This window comes from Ursus americanus, chromosome 19, assembly GCF_024610735.1.
Source record: "Ursus americanus isolate L20-20 chromosome 19, mUrsAme1.1.p, whole genome shotgun sequence".
Taxonomy (NCBI): Eukaryota; Metazoa; Chordata; class Mammalia; order Carnivora; family Ursidae; genus Ursus; species Ursus americanus.
Window position 1 is genome coordinate 50450582 of NC_142145.1, and position 27930 is coordinate 50478511.

The window sequence follows — 27930 nt, forward strand, 5'->3', positions numbered from 1 at the left end:
ATTTGGCAGAGACAGCTAGCGAGAGAGGGAACACAAGCAGGGGGAGTGGGAGAGGAAGAAGCAGGCTCCCAGCGGAGCAGGGAGCCTGATGCAGGGCTCGATCCCAGGACCCTGGGATCACGCCCCGTGCCGAAGGCAGACGCTTAACGACTGAGCTACCCAGGTGCCCCATTATATGAGCTTTTTATAGTGTTTATAGTTTTTTCATGAGGATATTTAAATTCAGAGAACTTAATTGTCAATATATAGTTAGTAAGGAGCAGAACTTAGATGTAAACCAAAGTTTCCCTGACTCCAGAGTCCATTGTAGTTTCTTTGTAAGTGGTTCCCTAACATCACAAGCCAACTACACAGTGAAAATAGAGAGTAATGGTTACTCTAAAAGTGTGTAGCCAAGTTTAATATCGAAACCATGTTGCATTATTATTTAAAACCCAAATATGGGGGCGCCTGGGTGGCTCAGTCGTTAAGCATCTGCCTTTGGCTCAGGGCATGATCCCGGCGTTCTGGGATCGAGCCCCACATCGGGCTCCTTTGCTGGGAGCCTGCTTCTTCCTCTTCCCCTCTCCCTGCTTGTGTTCCCTCTCTCGCTGGCTGTCTCTCTCACTGGCTGTCTCTGTGTCAAACAAATAAATAAAATCTTTAAAAATAAATAAAACCCAAATATGAAAATTGAAAAGTTAAGATGTAAATTTATAAATTGGAAAACAAGGTTCTGATTTATAATTTTTTAAATTGTTATTCCTCAGAAGCAGTTTAAAGAATTTACAGAAAGAAGCAGTCTTTATAGAAGAAGCAGTCCTACGATTTAAGCATATAGATATCTATAGTTAGCCTGCTTTTAGGTACTAACATTCCACATTCAATGGTTATTTGATACAAAATTCTTAATCAATAGGTAAGATTTTACCAAAGCATAAAATAAATTTTAGCAGAAGAAATATATTTTAAAGTCTTTCATTTTAATATTTCTCATATCTTAAAAATCTGGGGGAAACCTTTGAAATCCCATTTTGTGTAGTTTCTTCTCTGTCCTCTCAGAGTACGAGCCTTCTCCTAACCATCAGGAGAAAGTTTTCCACTCCCTTCAAATCATGCTTAATCTTCATTGATTCCTCATTAAAAAAAATTTTCCTGGTATTTATTCTAAAACTAGAATAAATAATTGTGGAATGTAGTAAGGGACAAGAGGAGATTTTCACCTAGACTTTATAATGTGTTTATTTTTATAATTGTGAATACCTCAGTTAACTTGGATGCTTTAGTCTTGCCGTCCTTGATTCCAAATACCTTGAAATTCATCTGTATTTCTTTTAAGTGCCATTCATCTCCTATGCCTGAGGAAAAATTTATAACATCCATGAAAAATGGCTAGGGTAGGCTCAAAAAAGCTGAAAAAGTGGTAAAAGCTTGAATGAACAGAACATTGTATATGGTACATGAGTAAAAATATTGAGTTCATGTCTCCTTTCGGAAAAGAAACTACTGTATATATACTTTGTATCACCTGAAAGTTTAAGGAGAAAGTGTAATGTTGAGGAGCCTAATGAGAGCTTCCACTCATAGCTTTACTTAGAAGTTACCCATGGACCGCCTGGGTAGGCTCAGTTGGTTAAGTGTCCAACTCTTGATTTCAGCTCAGGTCAAGATCTGGGGGTTGTGAGGTAGAGCCCATATCGGGCTCAGTGGGAAGTCTGCTTGGGATTCTCTCTCTCCCTCTCCCCCTCATCCCACTGTGTGCACTCTTTCTCTCTCTCTCTCTTTCAAAATAAATAAATAAATCTTCAAAAAAAAAAAAAAAAGAATTACCCCGTTTATAAGATTAGAGTACTTGTGAACAACCACAAAAGAGATACCATGGTCCTAGTACTTGTGGTTACACGTAGAATGAGATCACTCACTTTGATTTGCCTCTAATCCTTCCTCTGTTTGCTGGAACATTTTTTTCATCTTCATTTACATGTGCTGGTTTCTTTGCTTGTCTCTCTCCTTACCTTTACTCCATTAACATTTAGAGAATTGGAATACAAGAGTAGACATTGTGATGTTTCCAGCAGCGACACATTTTCATTGCTAGGGCAGGCTTTTGCAGCCTGGTCAGTTAAGAATAAAGGATATATGTGACTATACCAGTGGTGTAGTGAATGAGGTTTTGAAATTAACCTCAAAATTTCGATCTTGTTAGACTTTGAGGAAGAATGCTTGCAAGTAAAGTATTTGTAAATAGAAGGGTGACTACTTATCCTAAGTTCCAGTGTGTTCTTATAAGCAGAAGAAATGATTCTTATTTGTGATGTTTAGATTTGTTTTCAGAAAGAAATACTACAGGGGTGCCTGGGTGGCTCAGTCGTTAAGCGTCTGCCTTCGGCTCAGGATGTGATCCCTGCATTCTGGGATCGAGCCCCACATCAGGCTCCTCCACTGGAAGCCTGCTTCTTCCTCTCCCACTCCCCCTGCTTGTGTACCTCTCTCGCTGACTTTCTCTATCTCTGTCAAATAAATAAATAAAAAATCTTAAAATATATATATCTGTAATATTGGAGTAAGATATCTACTTAGAAAGATCTGATATATAACTATATTTTTAATTGAATCTTCCATCTATTGTATGTGTATATTATTTAAATGTATTTTATGATTACTTTATCAGTTAAGACATAACCTCAATAGTAGAGCTATCAATTGTGAAAAATGTGCATCATCAATTAGCTGATAACATTCTATTTTTACTTGCTCATTTCCAAGATTTACAGGAGTTTAATTTGTAGAACAGTTTTTCCAAAATTTAATAGCAGAATAGACATTTAATATTCAAGCCAATAAGTTTTTACAGCTTGAGAATTTTTTGTTAACTCATGTGAGTATTTCAGAAAAGTTTTTGCTGTCTAGATGTAGGCTTTTAAAATACTTAATAGCAAATTTTTAAATATTTAAAAGTTTCTTACTTGATTTTTTAAAATGGCTTATAGATTGCACACCTGGCACAAATTGAAGATGATAGAGCTGCAATGGTTATTTCTTGGCATCTGGCAAGTGACATGGACTGTGTTGTCACCCTGACCACTGATGCTGCACGTCGTATCTATGATGAAACCCAGGGTCGTCAGCAGGTGTTGCCCCTGGATTCTATTTATAAGAAGACTCTTCCAGATTGGAAAAGGTTAGGAAAAAAGTGGGAGTAATGATTTTTTCTGAAATATCTTTTCTGTTAACAAAGTGCTTAATTTTAAAATGGTTTCTATGAAAGTGGCTAAAACAAACTGAACAGTGACTCAAATTACCTAGATTATTTTTATCTTCACTACGAATGTGTATACTTCATTAAGGTGGGTATTGCAGTGTATTTACTCATATATGCTGGCCATGATTAATTTGCCAAATAAATGTTATTTGTATATAAATTACACAGGCACATACAAACCCAAAGCAAATTTTTGGCTTTTACAATAGGAAGGATGTCAAGATCATTGATGAAATATGAAGCTCTTTTATTTGGACTAAGAGTATAAATGCATGTGTTTTGTCCTGTTTATGTCCTGTGAAGATAAGCACTCATCATTTAGGTAGAGAAGGTCTCTATTAGAACTGCCAGTAGCGAAGTTGAAATGTAAGAGACTCTCTAGTTAGGATGTTTTATTATTTTAATATAAATTGGTTTCTCTAATTACTTCCTCATTTACTTTTTTAAATGTTTTTAGGGAGTAACCATGCAAACCAATTAGGTATTTTTTATCTAAATTTAAAAATATTTTGGGACGCCTGGGTGGCTCAGTCATTAAGCGTCTGCCTTCGGCTCAGGGTGTGATCCCAGAGTCCTGGGATCGAGCCCCACATCAAGCTCCTCTGCTGGGAGCCTGCTTCTTCCTCTCCCACTCCCCCTGCTTGTGTTACCTCTCTCGCTGGCTGTCTCTCTCTGTCAAATAAATAAAATCTTCAAATAAAATAAAATAATAAAAATATTTTATGTATAGTCTGATTTTTGACTTTAAAAGACTGAAAGGAAATGGTAACAAAAAAAATGTAGAACAGTATTAATTGATAATTTTCTCAGATTCTAAACAAAGCTTTACAGTTGGGTAGGAACAGGGACTTAAGGAGAATAGGAACTCTAATATATTAAAGAGTCTACTTAAAATAACATGTATTTCATTTTGTATTCTAAAAATAGTTTGAGGAAACAACTAGAATTTAAACTCAAATCTATCTGCTTCTAAAATCTCCCAGTCTGCTACTGGTCAGTACCCATTTTAAACAAAATGGAAATCCAGTCAGATCATAATTCCTGTGTTCATTAAGGGTAGTACTTTTTGTGTGAATAACTTTTCCCTTTAGGGGAGATGCTTTTGTCAGCAGAATCCGTGAAGACCAAGTTAAAGATCTTTGATCTAGGGAAAGTGTGGATTTGGTATTTAGAGCTAAGGTTTGCACTAGAAAATAGTTATCCTCTGTTCCTGGTACTGTGGCTCTTACTGAGATTGAGTTAACGAGCTCCTAGAGCCACCCCTACCCTCCAGCACTCCTACTTTCAAGATGTGCGAAAAGCTCTGCTCCGTGGAAGGGAAAGGGTCCTGACACACTAGTCAGCCTCCACCTCTTGAATCCCATTGTCGCCTGTGGGCTTCAGTTGTCATTCTCTACTCTGTGGGACGGGACAGGGAGCCAGAGTACCTGATCTACCTCCCTCACATGGAAGTCTGCCGTGGGCCTTGCCTCTTCCCCTGTCCATGCCAGGGCCACTCTCCACAAGAGATAGTCATTTTATTGGCATCCCCATTTAGTGCCAGCTTTAGAGGCTGCTTTTCTTTTTTTCCCTTGTCAAACTCAACAGCAGTTAGTTTATATTGATTTTAGTAGAACAAATAAAACTACGTAGGTATTCTTATATAGTAAATATTCTTATTTCTAAGGGCATACTAGTTAATCATTTAGGAGTGTCATTTATGGATGGGGAATTGATTTAAACGATCACAATAATAAGCAATATATACATGTGTATTTTATATTATGTTTTTTAATTAAAAATATATATTTGTTTTAATATATTTTTTAAATTTCATTCAGACCTCTACCTCATTACCGAAATGGAAGATTGTATTTTAAACCCATTGGAGATCCAGTCTTTGCCCGAGATTTGTTAACATTTCCAGATAATGTAGAACATTGTGAAACAGGTAAAGGAAATTATGGTGACTTTCTAATACAGATGTTACACTTATGATCCAGATATACAAATTGCTGTCTATGGAAATTTATGTTCTTATTTATTTTATAAGTTATAGTTTTATTAATATTTTAATCTCTTATTTTTTCTTGTTAGAGGAAAGTGTTGAAATAAAATTCTAATGTTACCATTCTTTTTAAGAAAATTTTGTAATGTGTTAATATTTTAATATGATGAAAGAAGTCATAATTTTTAAAATTTATTGAATTTTTTAGTATTTGGTATGCTGTTAGGAGACACCATTATTTTGGATAATTTGGATGCTGCCAATCATTACAGAAAAGAGGTATGTATTTGAATTTTTTTAATTTGTAGCTCTAATTTTAATGCGTATTTTTAAAGTTTAACATATTCGGGTCCTATATAGAAATAATATTATGATGTTCAGATGACTAACCTTGTCAAAACTGATTTAAATCCTACAAATTGTTAAGCAGTATAAAATTGGGCACAATATGTGAATGCTTGAGCCAAGAAACAAATTCAAATGAGACATACTTTTGGGATTTGGAGTTGTCTAAAACTCAAGGCCAGTATTCTACTGTTGATGATGGTGTTGGAAAAAGTGTATTCTCAGATAATGTTGTGGAAATGTAATTTGGTGTAACCCTTATTTGTTAGTTGTTAGGGCTGCTGTGACAAAGTGCCACAGACTAAGTAGCTTAAACAATAGAAGTTGCCTCACAGTGGAGGCTTGAAATCCACATTGGAGGTGTGGTCAGGGTTGATTCTTTGTGAGGGCTGTGAGGCAAGGATTTATTATAGGCCTCTCTCCTTGGTTTGTGGATGGTCATCTTCTCCCTGTGTCTGTTCACATCAATGCCTATGCATGTCCCCTTCTTATAAAGATACCACTCGTTAGATTAGGGCCTAACTTTATGACCTCATTTTAACTTGATTACTTCTGTAAAGACACTATTTTTAAGGTCACATTTGGTGGAACTGAGGGGTTAGGACTTCAACATAGGAATTTTGAGGGACAAAGCTCGACCCATAACACCTTTGAAGGGCAGTTTGCGATATAAATGGTTCAGTTATCCATTGCTGCCTAGCAAACACTGCAAAAATTAATGGCTTTAAACAATAACAGCATATCAATTGTCACGTTTCTGTGGATGTCTCCAAGTAGTGTTAGCTAGTTGCAGTGTTGGCTAGTTACACTTGGGGTTGTGGGAGCTCCAAAGTGCCTCACACAGCTGGCAGTTGGCGTTGGCTACTTTATGGGAATTCAGCCGAGTCTGGCCAGAGGCTCTGCTGGCACTGTCTACTGGGGTTACTGTTCTCACACACATCCCCTCCCCAGGTGCTGTGGTATAATGTCATTAAGAATTTTTAGAAACTCTTGTCTACCTAAGAGAATCTAGGAAGCAGTACCTTAAATCTGAGGTCTTAACAAAGAGACATCCTTGACTTCATTTGACTCTTAGGATACTTTTTACTGGCAGGGCACTGGGTTTTATCTTAGTGCTGAGGCTTTCTATTTCTTTTTCAAGAACATTTTGGTCACTGCACAGGCTGGAGATGAAAATCGCCTCAAAATTATTTTTATTTCCTAATTCCTTTATTATTAATTTTCTTGAAGTTCCCACTTTTGTTTTATTAATTTCCTTGAAATCAGTTCCCACTTTTGTTTATCTCCCACTTATACTGACTAGTTGATACTGGCTGCTGGCTGGGCACTCAGCTGGAGCTGCAAGCTGGTCACTGGATCTCTCCATGTGAGTCTCTACTTGTAACTGCTTAGGCTTTTTCAAATGGCATCTGGGTTTTAAGAAGGGGTGTTCCGAGTGGTAAGACAGAAGCTGCAGGTCTTTCAAGTCCCAGCCGTGGAAAGTATATTTCGTAGGTCAAAATCTGGCCAGCTCAAATCCAAGCAGTATGTGGAGAGGTGGGACTGGACTCTCTCTTCCCCATGGCAGAAGGAGCAAAGAATTTGAAGCCACCTCTATACCATCACAAAGTATTAAAATAATTTATCTTACAGATACACTCCCACAAGTATGTGAAGATATATATAAGAATATCCAAGTATTAAAAGAATTTATAATGGGGAATTTTGGAAATAGTCTTAAATGTCCATCATTTAGGATTGGACAACTCCATTATAGTAATAATTTATACAGTAAGGTATATGTTGCTGTTACAGGAATATAATAAATTTCTGTGTCCTAACAAGGAAGGTATATATAAAATATATTTTGTTGAAAAGTTGCAAAATTATGTATAAGATGATGCCTTTTTAAAAGAAAATAAGCTTATGGTGGTGAGGGGACAGGCAAAATGGGTGTAGAGGAATGGGAGATACAGACTTCCATTATGGAATGAATAAATCATGGGAATAAAAGACAGCATAGGAAATATAGTCAATTATACTATGATAGCGATGTATGGTGACAAATGGTAGCTCCACTGGTGGTGAGCACAGCATAACCTATAGAGATGTGGAATCACTATGTTGTACGCCAGAAACTAATATAACATTGTGTGTCACCTATACTCAGAAAAAAAATTTTAACTTAAAAATACATGAGTTTATGTACTTTAAACAAACTGGAAAAATATGTTGTATACTGTTGGATATACTAAGGGTTATCACTTCTCTATTACTTATAAAAAAAAAGAAATCTCTGAAGGAGGGTCTTTCAGAGGGTTGTTCTAGAGATTGAATAAAATTAATACATATAAAGCATTAAGCAAAGAGCCTGGAATACGGAAAAATTTCAGTAAAGGAAAGTTCTCTTTGTATCTGAGATCCAGGGGTCTCGAATACACAAGAAGTATTACATTTTATAAGTATAGTGTTAGGAGCTTGGAATTACCAGGTGATAAACATGTATGAAAAACATTATAGGCTTGCAAATTACTCTAACTGAAAATGAGTAAGAATGTTTGTGGTTATGTAAGAGAAGACAGAGGACAGTTTAAACTATGAGCCAGTATCTATAAATAGTATATTGTAGAATCATGGATACCTTAGAGATAATATACTCTCACTTTCTAAATGAGAAACTTTAAGCTCAAAACAAATAATGGATCTGTACGACATCACACCAACTTATGGCAGAACTAGAACCGTCAGAGAAGTTTTTCTTTGGACCCAGTTAAGAAGAAATAAATGTGCCCTGATTTAGGGGAGCTAAATTAGTGAGATTATTGAAAATTATACAACTAATTGGGGAATAGTATTTGGCATCTTCATGAGTGTTTCCATGGGAACCTAATAATGGCTATAATATACTATACTAGAAAACAGTTGTGGATGGAGAAGCTACTATATTCTGGTAGTGATTAGCATATTTATATGTCCTGAGTATGGGGTAGAAACCATACCCATTAAATGTCATGACAACATGGAATCTATTGGAAGAAGATGAAAAACTTACTAGTGAAAATAGAATTGACAAATTGGATAATAACTAGAAGATTTTACTTAGTTCAGTCAATATTTGGACACTTGACTGTATGAGACACAGTGGATGCTATTACATGTTGAACAACTGGCTCTCCAGTGAGTGGGGGTGTGATTGGACCCTGATTTGTAGCTTTTGCCCATGGTGTAAGTCGTCCTATCACGGTTGATTTCCAGCTGCCTATGTGCGGCCATTGAATGAGGTGTTCAGGAGAGTTGGCTCTCATGACCCAGTAAACACTGGCTCTAGCACACTACCAGGCACAGTACTAGGCACTGAGGTTTATACAGAGATGGACTAGACAACTCAAAGGAAATTCATGCAGAGATTAAAGGGCAATTTCTGGCTATATGTCATTAGGATATGTATCTTAACGTTTGAACTGACAAAAGGGTAAGGTTTCGAAGTGATGGTAGAACTCAGATAAGTAAAACACTAAAGCCAGGTTTTGCTTACAGAACATTTGTCAAACTAATTGAAATTGAGCATCAGTTTTCATTCCTTTGAGAGGCTCAGAGGGTAGGAGACAAATAGAGCCCTTCTTAGGGCTTTAACCAGAGTGGGGAATCTGATAAAAGATCCCTTTCCCAATAAACTGGATCCCCCAAAGGGCTAACTTTAGTGTAATTTGAACAAAAAAACCTGCCATTTCCATTTCAACTCCTGAGTGCCTCTGGAGACTGCAAGAAAATTACCTCTCTTGAACCTTGGCACTAGGTGGAAAAGGGAATTTTTTCCTAGAGCATTCATCAATATCAATAAATTGGCCTTTGTCTGTTTGCAACCTGCATTCATATTACTTGGGTGGTATGAAAAATTTCAGGGTAAACATTTGGTTTCACATAGCCCTAGGCTGGTGTAGTGTCCTTAGATACCTGATTGGAGGAAACACGATTATCTCTGGAAGAATTCACCTTTATCTTAGACCTAAAATAATTTCCATATTGAACATAAGAGCAAATATTTTTTAAGTATGTTTAATATAATTCAAGAAAAGTATTGAAAATGGGAAAAGAACAAGTTGACTTGAAAAAATAGAGATTCTAAAACTAGAAAATATACATAAAAAAATAAGATGCTTGCTGGGAAGGTTAAATAGCTTAAGAGAGAATTAATGAATTGGAAGATAGTTTAGAAAAATTGTCCAGACTACAGCCCAGAGAGAAGGGAAGTAAGAGAAGAAGGACATCGAGAGTCTTGAAGGACAGAATGAGAAAATCTCAAATAGAAAATTTTAAAAAGTCTAATCAGAGTGCCAGAATAGATGGAGAAAAAGATCATAAGGCAGTATCTGAATTACCTAATGGGTGAAAACTTTTTAGAAATGGTGAAAAGACACCAATCCATAGCTTTAAAAAAGAAGTGTAGGGGCACCTGGATGGCTCAGTTGCCAGCTCTTGATTTCAGCTCAGATCATGATCTCAGGGGTCATGGGATTGAGCCTCTCATTGGGCTCCACAGTGAGCATGGAGTTTTGCTTGAGGATTCTCTCCCTCAGCCCCTCCATGCCCTCGCTCGCTCTCGCTCTCTCTCTCTCTAAAATAAGTGAATAAATCTTAAAAAAAAAAAAAAGAATGTAATAGAGTATACATGACGAAAGCTGGTACAGTGTTTGTTCCTCATAATTAGTATAGCAAATACTGATCGCTTTGCTTCCTAAATTTTGAATCAAGTCTTGTCATTCTACCAGTTAAGTACTGTTCTAAAGCTTTTCTGAGAAGAGGCTTTTAGGCATGCCTTTTTAACATTGTTTTTGGTAGTGTTTGTTACTGTTTTCTCTTCCTAAATACTTTCTGCTACTTCAACCTGTCAACTCCTCAGTTTATGCCACCCCCTGGTAGTCCCCACAGCAGTTTTGAATAGGTATTTCTCAGAGCTGTAGGACTGTTGCTCACTCACTGAATTTGCAAAAGCTGTCATTACCTTTTTTGTCCTAATTGAGTGCTTAGAGGGGTAGAACCATAAGACTGAAGGATACTTTGAGAATTGAAACTGCCCATGATAGTAGTATTTGCAGAATTGTTGTAGAAGGGAGCCAACTCTCCTTTTACTGGAGGCGTGTAGCTCATATTGTCAGTCTGTTAAGAGAATGGACAAGTCTATAAATAAATTTGAGTGTGTATGTTATTTAAGATGGTATCAAATCCTTAAAAACATTGCCCCTGAGTCCTGATAAATGGATAGTACATGACTCCACTTTGTATTTTTAATATTCACTTCTAGAAAACATATAAATCCAAACCAAAGCTAAAAAAGTAAAGTGTGATTGTTTGTAGTAAAACAAAATTATAGTAAAACAAAAAGATTGATTTCACCAAAGAGTTTACCACAGATATTCTTCGAATAGACATCTTATTGCATTTAAATTTTCTTTTTAAGATTTTATTTTTTAAGTAATCTCTACCCCCAACATGGGTCTCAAACTTAAAACCACAAAATCAGAAGTCCCATGCTTTACTGACTGAGCCAGCCAGGACCCCCTGCGTTTAAATTTTTTAAAAAGTATCCACTTCAGTGGGAAAACATTTGTAAACCTCTGAAATTATATTTAAAGAATAAATACTAGTCATGATTTTATATTACATTTTTTTCATTTACTATTTTTCATTTTTTAAAAATCACGTTTGATATTTTTCCTTTGTAATTCTGAAGCTAACCCCAATATTAGATTGAATTAGGTATTTTTACATATTATTAAATTGTGTTCTTCTTTAATCATTTTTTAATGTATGTGTTCTATTTCACTGTGTAGATGTACCCTAATTTATGTAACTTGGTGAGACATGCAACTTTCATATCTTTTATTAAAACAATATTTTAGTGCACATTGTTCACATTTGTGATTTTTTTTCTTCAGAATAAATTCTTAGAAGTGAATTGCTGGGTCATGCAAAACATTAAGCTTTTTAATGCTTACTACATTTCCTTTGAAATGTGCTGTCCCAGAATAGATTAGTACAAGAAGACCTTTCTCCCTCGCTCTCCCAACATTCAGTGTGGTGTGTGTTAGCAATTTGAGTAGTGAAAAGATCTTTCTTGAATTCCACCTCTCTCATTTTACATTTTATTTTTGTCTATTTCCTAGACCTTTTTTGAAAGAGCATTCTTAAAGATCATGAAATACTAAATCCAATGTCTGTCTTTTATTCTCTGACTTCTCTGAAGCATCTAATTCTTCACTAACCTTTCCTACTTCCCATTCCATGACTTAGGCTTTACTACATAATTCTAGTCCTCCCAACTCTGGCATTACTAGCTCTTTTTCTTCTCATAGTTGGAATTATATTAGTATCCTCTAAAGATTCGGCCCGGTGCTTTTCCATCTGTATTCTTCAGTCTCATATTCTCTTTTTGCTCTCCTTTGGTGATCTGGAAAACTTGTGTCTAATAGAAGGGAACTGAAATAATGATGCTGCCTTGATAACTGCCGTGGTTTTCAGAGCACAGAGTTCTCTGGCTTCTCTCTTCCTTCCTCTTATCATTAAGCCATCAGTTTGACTGTTTCCATTGCATCCAGTTTAGGCTGACACTTCAGAAGTAATCTAATTCATCTCGCTGCCTCTTGGTTTTTACCCCAATTCATCTTATATTTCACTAGCTTGTTTTGTGAAAATACTAGCATGATCGTGTCATTTCTAATCTCAGAACCCTTAAGTGATTTCCCCTTTCTTAGAACAACTGAGATACATTTTATAGGCTCACTAATTAATATTCATTTGCTTACAATAGGTTGTTAAAATTACACACTGTCCTACACTGCTCACCAGAGATGGAGATCGCATTCGAAGTAACGGAAAGTTTGGGGGCCTTCAGAATAAAGCTCCTCCAATGGATAAACTTCGGGGAATGGTATTTGGAGCTCCAATACCAAAACAGTGCCTGGTCTTAGGGGAACAAATAGGTAGGTTGAATAACTAATTAAATAACAATTTCTCATTTGATTTCAATCCTTTGTCTGGGGCTTGTGTATTGATACTCTAACATGAAAAATTAACCAGTAAAAATAGGAATACAATGTTTTTGTCCAGTACTTTCAACTTTCTTATATCAGGTAGTTTTTAATTATATAGAAGGTAGGTTTTCCTTCTTTTTCATTCTTATCTTGAAATAAAATACTGTCCTTATTGAATAGATTAGTATTTCATCACATCATCATACTTCTTTTTATATTAAAATTGGTAACTATCTAGATTACAACTAAGAGCTTTTTTTAGAGTGCATGACATGTGACCTCCCTCCCCCATTTTCCCTTCTGCAGGCCTGTGCCCTTGTTTCTAAGCAGCCAATTTAATGGCCTCTATATCTGTGCTCTGAAGTGCATATACTTTATAGGCTATAACTTAGAGTCTGCTCTTACTTTTTTATAGTTCTAAATGCTTGGGTGTCTACTTTTGTAGCAAGGAAGTAGTCTTTTGTCATTGTTAACTTTAAAAAATTTTTTAACTACTCTAAGCACCTCTTAAAAGTAGAATCATACAGTATTTGTCCTTTTGTGACTGGGTTATTTCACTGAGCATAATGGCTCCCAGGTGCGTCCGTGTCATCGCATATGTCAGAATTTCTTTTCTTTTTAGGCTGAATAATATTCTCTTGTATCTGTATACCATATTTTCTTAACTTTTATTAAAGTATAATATACATACAGAAAAGTGTACTCTTTGTAAACGCACAGCTTGGTAGATTTTCACAAAATGAGCACTGTCCCTGTATTAAGGAATAGAACGTGATTAACCCCGCAGAAAGTCTCTCACGCGCTCTTCCAGTCCCCACCCAATCCCCTCTTGAAAGGATAACAGCTTCCTTGACTTAAAACAGCATCTCTGTTTTCATACCTTATGTAAATGGAATCATGCAGTGCATACTTTTTTGTGTTATCTGACTTTGTTCATGCAACACTGTGTATGTAGTTGTTTGTTTTCATGACAGGATAATTTTCCGTCATATAAATACACTGTAGTTTATTTCTTTATTCTGCTGTTAAGGAACTTGGATTGTGTTCACCTTGGGATTATTACTTCGGCTACTACCAATATTTAAAGTAATAGTTGGGAAAGATGGTGGGAAGAAGATTGTTTTGTGTTCTTTTAAGATGTTCTTTTGTGTGTTCTTTTATGTGTTCAATCAGGTGCAGCTGTAAGAGGAGACCCAGGAGAGAGGCTCAGAAAAACAAAGTGTAGTATGCTCACAGGTCTTAGAGACAGGAGGCATACCACACCACTGAGGGCCACATAGAAAAAACACAAATGTGGTGAGGAGGCAGAAGATAAGAGCAAGCAGAGTGCTTGGGCCACAGCTTTTATTGAGGTTTCAATAGGAAGGGCATGACAGGGCAAATAGCTCAGGATTGACTAGTTTGAATAATTTCAGTGGGCTTTGGACTATAGGTATGGTCTGTAGGCAAAGAATGATGATTAAGGCAAAGGAATACTGCTTTTTGGGGTGTACAAGCCAGATAGAAGAGGTTTGGCTCTGGATTGGTTAGTTAGCATGCTGTCTAACTGGCTAGCCCCATAAGGGGCAGTCTTTACCCAGCCAGAAGGTTTTAAGATGTTAAAACATCATAATATACAGAAAATCAAAATTGTATACAATATAAAGGCTCATACTTCTGCTTATGATGGCAGTGAATGCATGCAAAAATATTCTCTGTAAACAATAAGTGAGCATCTAAAGAAACTGATTATAAAAAATCAGAAAAAACAATTCACTCAGGGCTAGTGAATTGCATAAAAAGCCCCAACCCATATTAGTCTAGCACTACAGGTTATCTCCATGGTTCCCAAGCCAAAAAGAATTATCTGTGAAACTTTAAAAATACACAGCTGTCATACTGACAATTTGCAGTTTCCCTGGGCATCTGAATGTTAGTATAACAGTGTGAAGCATTATCTGTAGATCTTTGGGAATAAAACAATTAAAGATTTTTGTGCCCTTGTTGGGTTATCAAATATGTAAAGTTAAGAAATAATGCAAGGATTTCAAAAATACAACAGTTATGTATCCTTCTTGGTAAATATCTTCAAAAATACACTATACACATAGACTAATGAGAACTCATTAGAACTCAAATATTAGGGGCTCCTGGATGGCTCAGTTGGTTGAGCATCCAACTCTTGATACCTGCTCAGACCATGATCTTAGGGTCCTGAGGTTGAGCCCCTAAGTTGGGCTCTGCACTCAGTAGGGGGTCTGCTTGGGATTCTTTCCCTCTGAATCTCCCCCAGCACGTGCACATTCTCTCTCTCTCTCAAATAATTTTTTTAAAAAACCTCAAATATTTAATGATTTAAAAAATCAAATGAGATCATTCAAGATTATTGATATGTATAAAATACTTTTGGTTGTAAGCAATAGCAACCAGACCTGACCACGTCAAACAAAACAGGAATGTACTGGCAGGAAACTGGAAGAAATTGCAGATTCAAAGATTGTAAACAGCCAAGACAAAATCAGGGATGACTCTGTGACATTCAGCAACCTTGAGTGTCTTGCACCTAGTCGGTTTGCATTTTTTAATGTGCTCAGACTCTACAGTTCCTAAGAGAGCGAAATTCCCTCCTTAATCAGCTGCCCATAGTAATCAGTTGGCCATAGTAAAGATCAGATAGAAGAGAGCTTTGAGAAACTTTCTTGTATATCGCGGGATTGTTTGCAGAGAAAAAGCAAATTTGAACTAGACTGTTGCCACAAAAATTGTCTACTACTGGCACAATTAAAAGCGGAGTGTCTTCTAAGTAATTGTTTCTACACAGTGTTTTGCATTGCAGTATTTGATATGAGATACAAGCAAATAAAATCAGAGCGTAAGATGAAAAAATGAGTATGTACATGTTATAAAATAAGGTGATTAAAAATAAGATCTTGAATAACACATAAATACATGAAATTTTACCACTAGAAAGCAAAGACACTTAGTTTTAAAAAATCTAGTCCCAGTACATATAAAAATTTTGTCATTTGTCATTTGTTGGGTGCTTAATATATGTCAGGAAGCATAGAAAAGTTAGATGAAGTGAGTGACAAGAGAAACTATAGGAATTTAAATGACATGCATACTGCCACATGATCAGTAAACTATAAAACAGGAATCTCTTACATAAAGGCTGTGTCTGTGACACTCCTTTATGTTCTTTACAAGGAATCTCCTAACCAAAATACAAAGTGAAATAAAGAATTAACAAAAATGTCATGTAAACATTAAATAGAAGAAATCACCAGTAACAAGTGTTAATGCCAAAGCTAACCTCAAGGCAAAGGCGCTAAAAAAGTGCAAAGGTAAATTCATTTTGATAAAAGATGTATTCCACACTACAGGTACAAAACTTAATAAACTTGATGCAATAAACCAAAATTTTTAAACTTGTAGTAATAGAGATAGAAACATTGTTTTGAAGAACCATTTTTCCATGACAGGTTATTAGTCAAAAACATAAGGAATTATCACCAGTAAGTTGCATTACCAGTACTTTCTTTGGTATTTATAGAATATGTCACAAAAATTGGTCATAATTTCAAAGGATTTAATTGCTACTCAGCTACGAGACTCCAAATTTTAAAAAGCACATTGTGTACATTTTGTACCATAATGTAATGGAACTCTTAAAAATAACTATTCCTTTCCTCCCAAAGTAACTACCCCATAGCGGACATATTTTTTTTAAAAAAAAAAAAGGTATTTTGTCAAAAAAAGTAAAACTTTATGGGGCGCCTGTGTGGCTCAGTCGTTAAGCGTCTGCCTTCGGCTCAGGGCGTGATCCCAGCGTTCTGGGATCAAGCCCCACATCAGGCTCCTCTGCTGGGAGCCTGCTTCTTCCTCTCCCACTCCCCCTGCTTGTGTTCCCTCTCTCGCTGGCTGTCTCTCTCTCTGTCAAATAAATAAAATCTTTAAAAAAAAAAAAAAAAAAAGAAAAACTAATTGACCATCAAGTATTACATTTAGGAGACATGAAGACAGCTGAGATAAAATATCAAATCTATAAGCTGAATGCTTTTATTTGTAAATGAGTAAGCAAATAAACTAATTGAAGTCAAATGGCAGGGAAAAATACATTTCAAGAAATAGTACAACCAGGGGCGCCTGGGTGGCACAGCGGTTAAGTGTCTGCCTTCGGCTCAGGGCGTGATCCCGGCGTTATGGGATCGAGCCCCACATCAGGCTTCTCCGCTATGAGCCTGCTTCTTCCTCTCCCACTCCCCCTGCTTGTGTTCCCTCTCTCGCTGGCTGTCTCTATCTCTGTCGAATAAATAAATAAAATCTTTAAAAAAAAAAAAAAGAAAGAAATAGTACAAGCAAATGAATTAGAAAAAAGAAAAACCTTGTACTGAATATATAATTCCTAGAGATGGTCTTTGGGCAAGAACAAATGCAAGAGGAATGTAGGCTCAGAGGGTCTATTCAGATTTCTATAATATTATAAATACATTTAGCGTCTCCAAATAAAATGGACTAAATTATAGAAAATTGCAAACAAAATTGCTTTAAATAAGGGAGAAAACTTAACATAGACCATTACCTGAGGAAGTGTTCAAAAAGTTCATCCTTTGAGTTTTTTAAGTAAATTTTAAATATAAATTGTTGCATAATATAAATATGGAGAATACCCAGATCATCTAATGAAATAAAATAGTAGAGAAAAAGAAAACTAATATTACCACTCTTCAGCTGTGTTCAGGAAGTTCTTACCACAGTTAAATAGAAATGAGTTTTATTTTGCCCCACATAACGTCCATAGCTGACTTCTTTCTTTCCAGTCTGTACTCTAGTGTTCTACTTCAGAAAGAACTTCCTTGATGACCCTGTCTGAAATTAGAAGAGTTTTTTGATATAGAACTACTAAAGTGAGCAAAGAAAATATTTTATAGTTAATTTTTTTAAGTTTGCATAAAATTTTAAAGCACTGTGAAGAAAATAAAAAGGCAAATGACAAACTAGGAGAAAATTGCAGCATATGGTAGACATAGGTGTTATAGCCCTACTATTAAAACAACCTTTAAAAATCAAGGAAAAAAAGCAAAGATTATAGAAAAATAGAGGATATAAATAAGCAATTGTCAGGGGAATAATAGTTCATAGTTGAAGGCTTACTTATGTATTGGATACTTTGTTAAACTTGTCACTGGAATGATTTCATTTACTGCTGCTCTCCTCATTTGATAGATGAGGATGTTGAGGCTCAAAAAGGTCAGAGAACTTTCCCAAGTTTAGAACAATATATGTGTTCATTTACACGGCGAAATGAAAGAGTAGAAAGAGAATTGTTTTATTTTTGGATTACATAATTAAGGTAATTTCCTTCTCCATTATCCTTTTCTATGTATTTTTCCAGATCTAACTCAACAGTGTGTGTCAATTTTTATAATCAGAAAAGGTTCTAATTAGTATTTCATGGAAGAATGTGCCATAATTTCCTTATTCCTCTGTTGGTATTTTGTTGCAATAGACATCTTTTTGTACCAGTGCTAAAGTATATCTTTAAAAAACTTATATAGAAGTAGAAAAAAAAAAAAAGGTTCTAATTGTTTTTAATACTCCTGTTCTTTGAACCTTTAATTGATCTTCTGGGGAGCATGCTTAAATATAAAAACCATGCGACATACAGACAAGACTTTTTTTTTTTACTCAGATGAATATTGTAAATAGCACTGTTTTTCAGGCTAAACATCAGAAGTGTTAAATGCTTTAATTGAATTTAGAATCTGGGAAATGCCTGTTATACAATGTTGAAAGTGGTTAGAACATATAAATGCAGATATCATATATGCTAAAATTTAAACCTGCAAGCTTTGTGGAATGAAAAACAAAAAGAAAGTAAGGTGATTTTTTTCCCCCAATATTCCCTTTCTATATTATTCCAAGTTTTTTATAGAAATCTTATGGTAGAATTACTTCTTAACAAAAAGTATTAAAATAACTCTGGGCATTGTAGAAGCCAAGATATGAAAGAAGAAAGAGTTGTTAATAGCAACTGAAGAAAGGAAAATCCTTTTAAAATAACCAATAATTAGTTAATATATATCTTATTACTGTGACATCATCAAACTCATTAACACTTTTATTATGTCCATATATTCCAAATATGTATTATTATATGTGGCCAGTTTAGGGATTATTATACCATGCTTAATTCATCCTACTTAACCTCTCAGTTATTACTATCCATTTATTTTGTTGTTGTTGTTAAGTAAAACCATTCTTAGTGTTTTTAGAAGTAGTGACTAGGATTATTTAAGTGCTATAGTTTTCAGGGCAAGGATATTTTGTTTTATTCTATTATGGAAATAAAGCAGTAACAATGAGCTCCTATGGACTTATCATCTAGCCACTCTTAATCCATTCATAATCTTGACTCACAACTTGCCTCTGGCCTCCTCTCCTCAGGTGGATCATTTTGGAATAAATCAGAGGTTCTAGTATATTTTCCCTTTTTTCCTCCTCTTAGTCATAAGTGCTTATTAGGTTTTTGCCTAATAAAGTTCTTAGAATCATGTAGAACATAAGAGTTTGAAGAGACCTAAATATTTAGTAAAGTCTGCCTACCCATCTAACTGCTTGAATCTTCTAGTAGTAAAAAAGCTGCTTCTGCCTTCTAAGCAAACCTTAAATACCGCCCAATCAGCCCTTCAGATATACTTTCAATTCCTTTATATTCTTTTTAGTAGCTTTGCGTACGTGGTCATTTGTCAGGATATATTGAAATAATCTCTTTCTTTAGTATGTATCATACAGAAATTAATGCATTGTATTCGAGCTTTCTTCCCTTTATAGGAATTAATTTTTTAAAGTATTTTTCTTTTTTCACAGTAAAGCTTCATGTTTTCCCCAGGTAATTGAAATTTTCAGACAACATATAAATGATTCAAAATCGTTTACAAACAGGGGCGCCTGGGTGGCGCAGTCGTTAAGCATCTGCCTTCAGCTCAGGGCGTGATCCCAGCGTTCTGGGATCGAGCCCCACATCAGGCTCCTCCGCTAGGAGCCTGCTTCTTCCTCTCCCACTCCCCCTGTTTGTGTTCCCTCTCTCTCTGTCTCTGTCAAATAAATAAAATCTTTTTAAAAAAATCGTTTACAGTTACACGCAACTAATGAATCATCGAGCTTTACATCGGAAACCAGGGATGTACTGTATGGTGACTAACATAATGTAATAAAAAATCATTTAAAAAAAATCATTTACAAACAAAATTAATTGTGAATTTTGAATTTTTCTCTTTGACAAAATTCTATTATATGAGTTAAGAAAGACTTTTATAGACACCATGGTAAATAGAAGTTACATTTCATGTACAAAAAATTGGGGGTTAATAGGGCATATTAAGTTAAGCTGCTAAAGGGTGCCTGGCTCGCTCAGTTGGTAGATATAAGTCTTGATTTCAGGGTCGTGAGTTTGAGCCCCACGTTGGGCATGGAGATTACTTTAAAAAAACAAAACAAAACTGTCTTATTCATAAAATATGAACCTACTGTTAGTGCTGCATTTAATGAGAAATACTTAACATTCCATCTTTCTACTTATAAATAACAGGACCACTGTCTACTAAAGTACTTGAATATACTAATTTCTTGAGTATTTAAAGGTGAAAGAACCTCATGACTAACTTATTAAGAAATAGGATATCAGACTCATCACTATAGAGAACAAACTGATGGTTACCAGAGGTAAAGGGAATGGGCAGATGGGTTAAATAGTGATGGGGATTAAGGAAGGCACTTGGGATGAGCACTGGTGTTGTCTGTAGGTGTTGAATTACTATATTACATCCAAAACTAGTATTACACTGTATGTTAACTGGAATTTAAATAACAACTAAAAAAAATATATAGGATATTAAGCCCTAGTGGCCTAAAGTTTTTGTGTATTGTCTTCTGAAGAAAGGTAGCATCATTGATATACAGGTCTGGACCTAATTTTATAACTCATTCACATACAAAGTAAGTATTGTTTTGCATTGTTTTACTGTGTAAAAATGCACTTCCTTATGTGAAGAATAAACTGTAAAGTAAGAAAACATTACATTAATATAAAATTAGACGTACTTCATCAGACTAGAAAACTAACCTATTTTCTAGATACCTTTAAAAGTTCTCAAAAAGTCATAAAAAATTAAGGATCATAAGGACCTTGTCATTGCTCAGTTACATATAGGATTTTTATTTAAATATATGAATATATTCATGAGCATACACAGCTGTACATGAGTGTGGATTTGCTTGCTTATCAGAATGCTAGTTGTCTTTTCCAAACCCTGTTCTTGATCCTTAAAAATTGTAGATTTCATCTTATATCTCATGTTCTATCTAACGTACTCAGACTCTTAAATAATTTCTTCCACAGTTTTACGTGTAAACTATGTACGTTAAATATCTGGTGTTTGTATGCCCTTTTCCATGCATATCGATCATCTTTGTGTGTGACCAGAGTGTCCAGAGGACCACATAGTGAAATTTGAGTAAAAATTGATAGTAACATTTGAGTAAAATCTTGAGCCAAGAGGCAAAATGGAGGGTATTATGAGGGCTTTTATACATTTAGAATGTAACTGTTTAAAACTGTATAAGGCGTTCTTGTCCTTGACTAATTTGCTGACCCCTGAATTAGAGTACAGTCACTGCATTTAATATTTAGTGTCTGACAAATCAGGCAAAAAATAGTCTCAAACGTGAATACTATAGTACATTTTTAGACAGTAGTTTATAGAAAGTTAAGCTTTTTGAAAATTAAGTATTTTATCAAGAGTGCATTTTTGAAAGCTCTGTTTAAGGTAATGGTCATATCTGTTGGAAGTAGTGATTTTCTAGCAGTACTAATATTTTTAAATTTTTTTTTAAGTAATCTCTCTGCCCAACATGGGGCTTGAACTCATGACCCCGAGATCAAGAATCGCATGCTCCACCAACTGAACTGAACAAGGCGCCTCTAACAGTACTATATTTAATGCGTTTGCCACCCCCCTCAACTTGTCTTGTGGAATTACATTGAATAATGAGTATCAAACAAAATGTAAACATTGAGAGAGGGATCCCATTCACAGAGCACTTTTACGTAGAAAACTTTTTCCTGACACAAATTAAAGTCAAGCAGTTGAAGAAAATTAAAATTTAGCAAGCACCAGTTTTGTACTGGGGTCTAAATTGCATTTTTATTTTGTCTGTTTACGCTGAACAAAGTCTTGTGGTTTTAAAGGTAGTTCCCATATGTACTGTCATGCCCAGTGTTGCTAATTCTTCTTTCCTCAAACATTGACTTGATACCGTAACAGTCATTTTAATCGGACATCTTTGGTTTCTTTGCAGATCTTCTTCAACAGTATCGTACTTCTGTGAACAAGTTGAACAGTGTGATCGAGGACCTTAACCGTCAGTTAGAGTACCTTCACACTCCTGATATGAAGAAGAAAAAACAAGAACTTGATGAACAAGAGAAAAATCTGAAACTAATTGAGCAAAAACTAGGTTTGTGCTTGCTTTTTATTACTTCTTTCTCTGCATGAAGACAAATATTTATGATTAGAGTTAAACTACAAGAAGAAAGAATGTGAATGCTCCATGACTTAAGTCGATACTCTTGTCCTCCGAGTCATCTGATAAATGGTTGTAAGCTGTTCTCTTAACAGGAGTATTAGGAAGCATTCTCAGTATTATTAGTTCATTTTCTATAAATTAAGATGGATTTGCTTTCTTATAGGAATCCCAGTCTTTTAAAAGTTCATTTTCTACATTTTCTGTTTTTACAGGTATGACTCCCACACGTAAGTGTAATGACTCATTGCGCCATCCAGCAAAGGTTGAAATGACAGATTGTCCAATTCCTCCTAAAAGAATGAGAAGAGAAGCTTCAAGACAAAATAGGTGAGTTTATTGTGACCTCAGAGTTATCTTTGGGTAGTTTATCAAAGCTCTTGAGTCATCATACTTAAAAACCAGCATGGGGGCACCTGGGTGGCTCTGTCATTTGAGCGTCTGACTCTTGATTTCTGCTCGGGTTGTGATCTCAGGTTCGTGGATTGAGCCCCACATCAGGCTCCACACTGAATGTGGAGCCTATTTGGGATTCTCTCTCTGCTTTTCCCTGTGCTCCTTCCTATTCACACACTCTCTCTCTCTAAAAAAATAATGATAATAAAATAAACTTCTTAATAAATAAAAATAAAAGCCAAGAATTTATTTCTGATTTCCCCTTTGAGCCAGAATTAGGGGTTTGGTTTTGTTTTGTTTTGTTTGAAAAAACTAAATGATGAGTAATGAAGATAAGACGAAATTATTATATTCTCCTAGGATATTCCAGTTTTGTAAATGATTTTTCTAATTATTTGGAAATGTTTATCATTTATGTTTTGTTCAAAATCAGTGTTTAAAAAAAATCAGTGTTAAGATTTAAATTGCTTTTCTGTTGTTTGGCTTACCTTGCAAATATACGACATTCTGCTTCATAAGATCAGCAGCTTGCTAAGTTAGAATATACAAAACCATTTGTTAGTTATTTAAAAATCAAATATACTAGTTGGTTTGGGAAATCAGATACCATTTACATAGCACACCAAAATCCCAGCAAAGTTATCTGCAGCCTAACTCAATGGTAAGAAAACTGTTCTTTTGGGGCACCTGGGTGGCTCAGTCGGTTAAGCCTTTGGCTCAGGTCATGATCCTGGAGTCCCAGGATTTCTGGGATCAAGCCCTGCATCAGGCTCCCCGCTCAGCAGGGAGTCTGCTTCTCCCTTTGACCGTCACCCTTCTCATGCTCTTTTTCTCCCTCTCTCAAATAAAATCTTAAAAAAAAAAAAACAAAGAACTGTCCTTTCTCGATTAGATGTTAGTAAGGCCATCCTATAGGAAGATACCATGGTACTGGGGTTTCTTGTACATTATTTCAAAAGGTTTAAATATGGACTCTGCCTGAAAAAGTGTCTCATATTGACCTTAGAGAAGTTTTTTTGAGACTGTGGTGTTTGGAATTGGTATTCCATGCCCTATCCATCTACATAGTCTATATTTATTCAATAATTACTTGAATGCTCATTTTGTGTTATGTGTTGCTGGGTGAGTAAAAGTGGTGTGGTTCTTACCTCTTAATGGGGCTCTACAGTCCTGTGCAGAAGGACAATTCCAAAAAGTACGCATTTTCCTGTGTACAAAATAATGTTAAGTTCTATGAAAGAAAAAAGGAAGAAATGATATAAAATGGTGGGAAAACTACACTGGTTGTCAGGAAAGATGCATTTTAGCAGAGAACTAAAGGATGAGAAGCTACCAGCCAAATAGTTGGTTTCAGTCAGAGGGGGAAAAAATGGATATGAAAGTTTTGAGAAAGAAGCAAGTATGGCATGTTTGAGTAACTGAAAAGATGCTTGTGTGGCTGAGGCATGGGAGGGGAGAGAAACAAGAATGTTTGGAGAGGTAGGCAGAAGCCACATTATCTGCACTCTCAAAGGAGAAATCTGTGTTGCAAAAAATTGTGAGGTAAACTTCTTTATCTCATTGATATCTCTTGAGTACCTAATATTGTGTGCAAGTAGGGGGGGGAGTGTCTTGAAACAGCTGCCTTTAAAGTAAATTAGGGAGGAGAGCTACTGAAATGATAATGAGATTATAAGAATACGGTAGTCATCAATATGAAAGAGGTGTTTCCACCGAGGTTATATGAATGATGTGTATTTATTATGGGTGCATAATATATAGAAACTATTAAGCTGACCACTGAAAGTGTGTTGGAGCAGTACAGAATCAGAAAGAATATTTGTAATGGATTTAAACACCTTTAATTTTTACAAATCATGAGTTCAAAATGATGCAAAGGAGTCCTTACTGATGATCATTGGCAGTTGCTAGTGCACCAGCTCATTATCATAAAAATTGATATATCCATATAGTAAAGGCACATTCTTTTTTTAGATGTATTTTTTTAATAATAATTTTTTATTACGTTAGTCACCATACAGTACATCCTTAGTTTTAATCTCAACACCCTGAGATCATGACCTGACCTGAAACCAAGAGTCAGACACTTAACTGACCACACCACCCAGGCACCCCCTTTCTTTTTGTTTTTGTTTTTTTTAAAGATATGTTCTTACTTAAATGAACTGTTTTTCAGGGTAACCAAATAATTGAAGAAAGTTCTTTGTGCGTGCGTGTGTGTGTGTGTGTGTGGAAGCATAAGGGTAGTATCTAGTGATTCATCAGTTGCATATAACACCCAGTGCTCCTTATATCAAGTGCCCTCTTTAATGTCCATCACCCAATTACCCCATCCCCTCAGCAACCCTCAGTTTGTTCCCTGTAGTTTTTTGTTTTAAGATTTGCTGAGCAAAGAACCTGATGCAGGACTCAGTCCCAGGACCCTGGGATTGTGGCCTGAGCTGAAGGCAGCCGCTTAACCGACTGAGCCACCCAGGTGCCCCTGTTCCCTGTAGTTAAGAGTCTCTTCTGGTTTACCTCCTCCTGGCTATTTTTGTTTTGTTTTTCCTCTAGGAAAGTTCTTTTTTTTTTTTTTTTTCAAGATTTTATTTATTTATTTGACAGAGCAAGAGAGCACAAGTAAGGGGAACAGTAGAGGGAGAGGGAGAACCAATAAGGTTCTTTATAGAAGTTCTTCTTTAAAAAGTTCTTTATAGGGACACCTGGGTGGCTCAGTCAGTAAAGAGTCTGCCTTCAGCTCAGGTCATGATCTCAGGGTCTGGGATCGAGCCCCACATTCAGCTCCCCACTCAGCGAGGAGCCTGCTTCTCCCTCTCCCTCTCCCTCTGCCTGCTGTTCCCCCTACTTGTGCTCGCTCTCTGTCAAATAAATAAATAAAATCACACAAGAAAAAGTTCTCTGTATGAAGTATGAGAAGCATGATAAAATTGCAACATGATTTTGCCACCCCTAATAATAATAGATCTAGGCAATAATGATAGATACTCAAATGATTAGGTAAAAAGTTGATGGGGAAACTTAATGGAAAGATCAGATTGATATACCTGAATCCACTGATTGATCTTAGCAACACTAGAAGCAGGATGTTTGCTATTATGTGATTGAGTAGGAAGTAACCTGAATCCAATAAAGCTTCTAGGTATTTCCCAACTGAGGTTATGTGGAAGAAGTAAGCACTCCAGAAAACTATTTTCCCTAGGGTAGTATGTAAATGGTAACCTCCTCCAAGATTGGGAAGGAGGTTAATTCATTGCTAAGAATAGATACTATAAGACATAAGAGGTTAAATCTCTCACAAATTGAAAACAGTTTAACTACAAGTGTAGAGGAAATAGGGGAAGTTTATAGGGGAAAGTTAAATGATACCACCAGGAAGTATCAGCCAAATCCAGAATGTCAAGAATGGGACATAGTTCAGGGCAAATGACTGATTTGGTTAATAAATTGGTGCCATAAAAGAAGGACTGGAAGAAGGATGAACTGTTTGATACGGAATAAAAGTGATTGAAAGGTATAAGAATCAAATGCAATGTGAAGTCCTTGTCTGGATCCACATTTGAATCTTTAAGATGAGAACTTTGAAAAAAATTGGAGAAATTTTAGTATCACATGGATATTAGATATATTAAGGAATTATTTTGTGTATAACAACATCATAGTATTTACATTAAAATAAATATATTATTAGAAATGTGTACTGAGGTATTGGTTAAATAACATGATGTGTGGGGTATACTCTGAAATACTGGCAGAGAGGTGAAAAAGTGACAGGATATCAAAACAAGATTGGGCAAAATATGAAATTACTGCAGCTTGAAATAGGAATTCATTATATTATTCCCTTTATTTTCATGTAGGTTTACTATAATTTTTTTGCAGTTTATTTATGAAGTTTATTACTTAAGTAATCTCTACACCTAACATGGGGCTCGAAGTCAAGACCCCAAGATCAAGAGTCTTCTGACTGAGCCAGCCAGGCGCCCCTACTATAATTTTTAAAGAAGTGTTTTATTGATTTACTTATTATGGGGAGCATACTTCCAGTTCTCTAAGAGACCAGGAAGGAAGTTCCTGCCAAGCAGTTCTAGACTAAAGTACATATTCTTGAAGCTGCACTATAGCCTCAGCACTGAATTAGCCCCAAACCTTGCCATTACTACAGTACAACTAACTACGTCACTGATTTGAATCTTGTTAATTAAGATTTTGTAGCAAATCAGAGGTGGTATGGGCTAGAGTTGATTTTTTAGTTTATCATTATGTTGTTAGTAATGATAATATCTTTTCATTGAAGTCATACATGTAAATAAATCAAATGGTATTATATAAGATTTAGTGTTGTACTGTATTGTGAGCCACACGTGTAATTTAAAGTTTTTGGGGAGCCAGATTAAAAAGAAACAGGAAAAAAAAAAAAAGAAACTGTGAGATTTATTTTAATAATTGATTTTCTTGAACCCAGTATACAAAATATTATCACTGGAACATGTAAACAGTGTAAAACATTTCTTGAGATACTTTAAATTCTTTTTTCATACAAAGTCTTAGAAATTCAGAAGATAGCAGATCTCTAAGAACTAGTTACATGGCAAGTGTTCTGGAGCCACACATGGCTAGTGTTTAACCCAAATGGGAGAGCGTGGATATAAAAGAGAGCTTACGATGATGAAATCTTATATCCTGTGCATCCTCACCCATCCCATTCCCCAGAAGCAACCTTTGCTTTAATTATTTAGTGTCAGTTATTCTGTTGTTCCCTTTCTATTTTTTACATACTCCGTCTCTCTTAGCAGCTTTTAAGACAGTACATCTCACCCGACCCCTGGGTGTGGATGTCCATATTCCCTGGCCCACCTAATAACTTTTGGACTAAATTATTTGGAAACGTTTTAGAACTTTCCCTCTATCGTGGTATTATTTAGTTATAGTCTATCCTGCAACCACAAGCAAGTCCTCCATGCTTTTTTCAAAGGTAGAAAGCTATAAACCACACATATATTATTTTGGTTATGTAAATATTTAGTATTAGGCAAAGCTGTGTGCTAGGATTACATTGACTTCTGTGTAAGGTTCTAGGCCACCAATTAGTGTTCCAAATGTCAGGATCAAATAAGTCTTGTATACTGTAGCAGTTTTTTAAAACATGTTAAATTTTAACCCAGTCCCTATTTAGGCTTTCTTGGATGTCGTTAATTTTTCTGCACTAATTTCCTTTTTTTTTTTCTTTCACTGTTTACCTTTTTTTTTTTTTTTTAAGAATTTATTTGAGAGAGCGAGCAAGCATGAGTGGGAGGAGTGGTAGAGGGGGAAAGAGAGGGAGAGAGATAATCTCTCAAGCAGACTCTGCTCTGAGTGCAGAGCCCAACACGGGCCTCAATGTCACAACC

The 27930-nt window shown here is 35.7% G+C and overlaps 1 protein-coding gene across 3 annotated transcripts in view; it reads left to right on the forward strand.

Moving 5' to 3' along the window:
• SMCHD1 (structural maintenance of chromosomes flexible hinge domain containing 1) overlaps positions 1-27930 on the forward strand; it is a 157083-nt gene that overhangs the window by 113138 nt on the left and 16015 nt on the right. For all 3 annotated transcript variants that reach the window (XM_087869946.1, XM_045781946.2, XM_087869947.1), the window contains 6 exons: positions 2970-3160; positions 5062-5171; positions 5437-5507; positions 12361-12532; positions 21923-22081; positions 22363-22477. In XM_087869946.1, coding sequence (XP_087726072.1) covers positions 2970-3160; positions 5062-5171; positions 5437-5507; positions 12361-12532; positions 21923-22081; positions 22363-22477 — 818 coding nt within the window. The remainder of the gene's footprint in view (positions 1-2969; positions 3161-5061; positions 5172-5436; positions 5508-12360; positions 12533-21922; positions 22082-22362; positions 22478-27930) is intronic.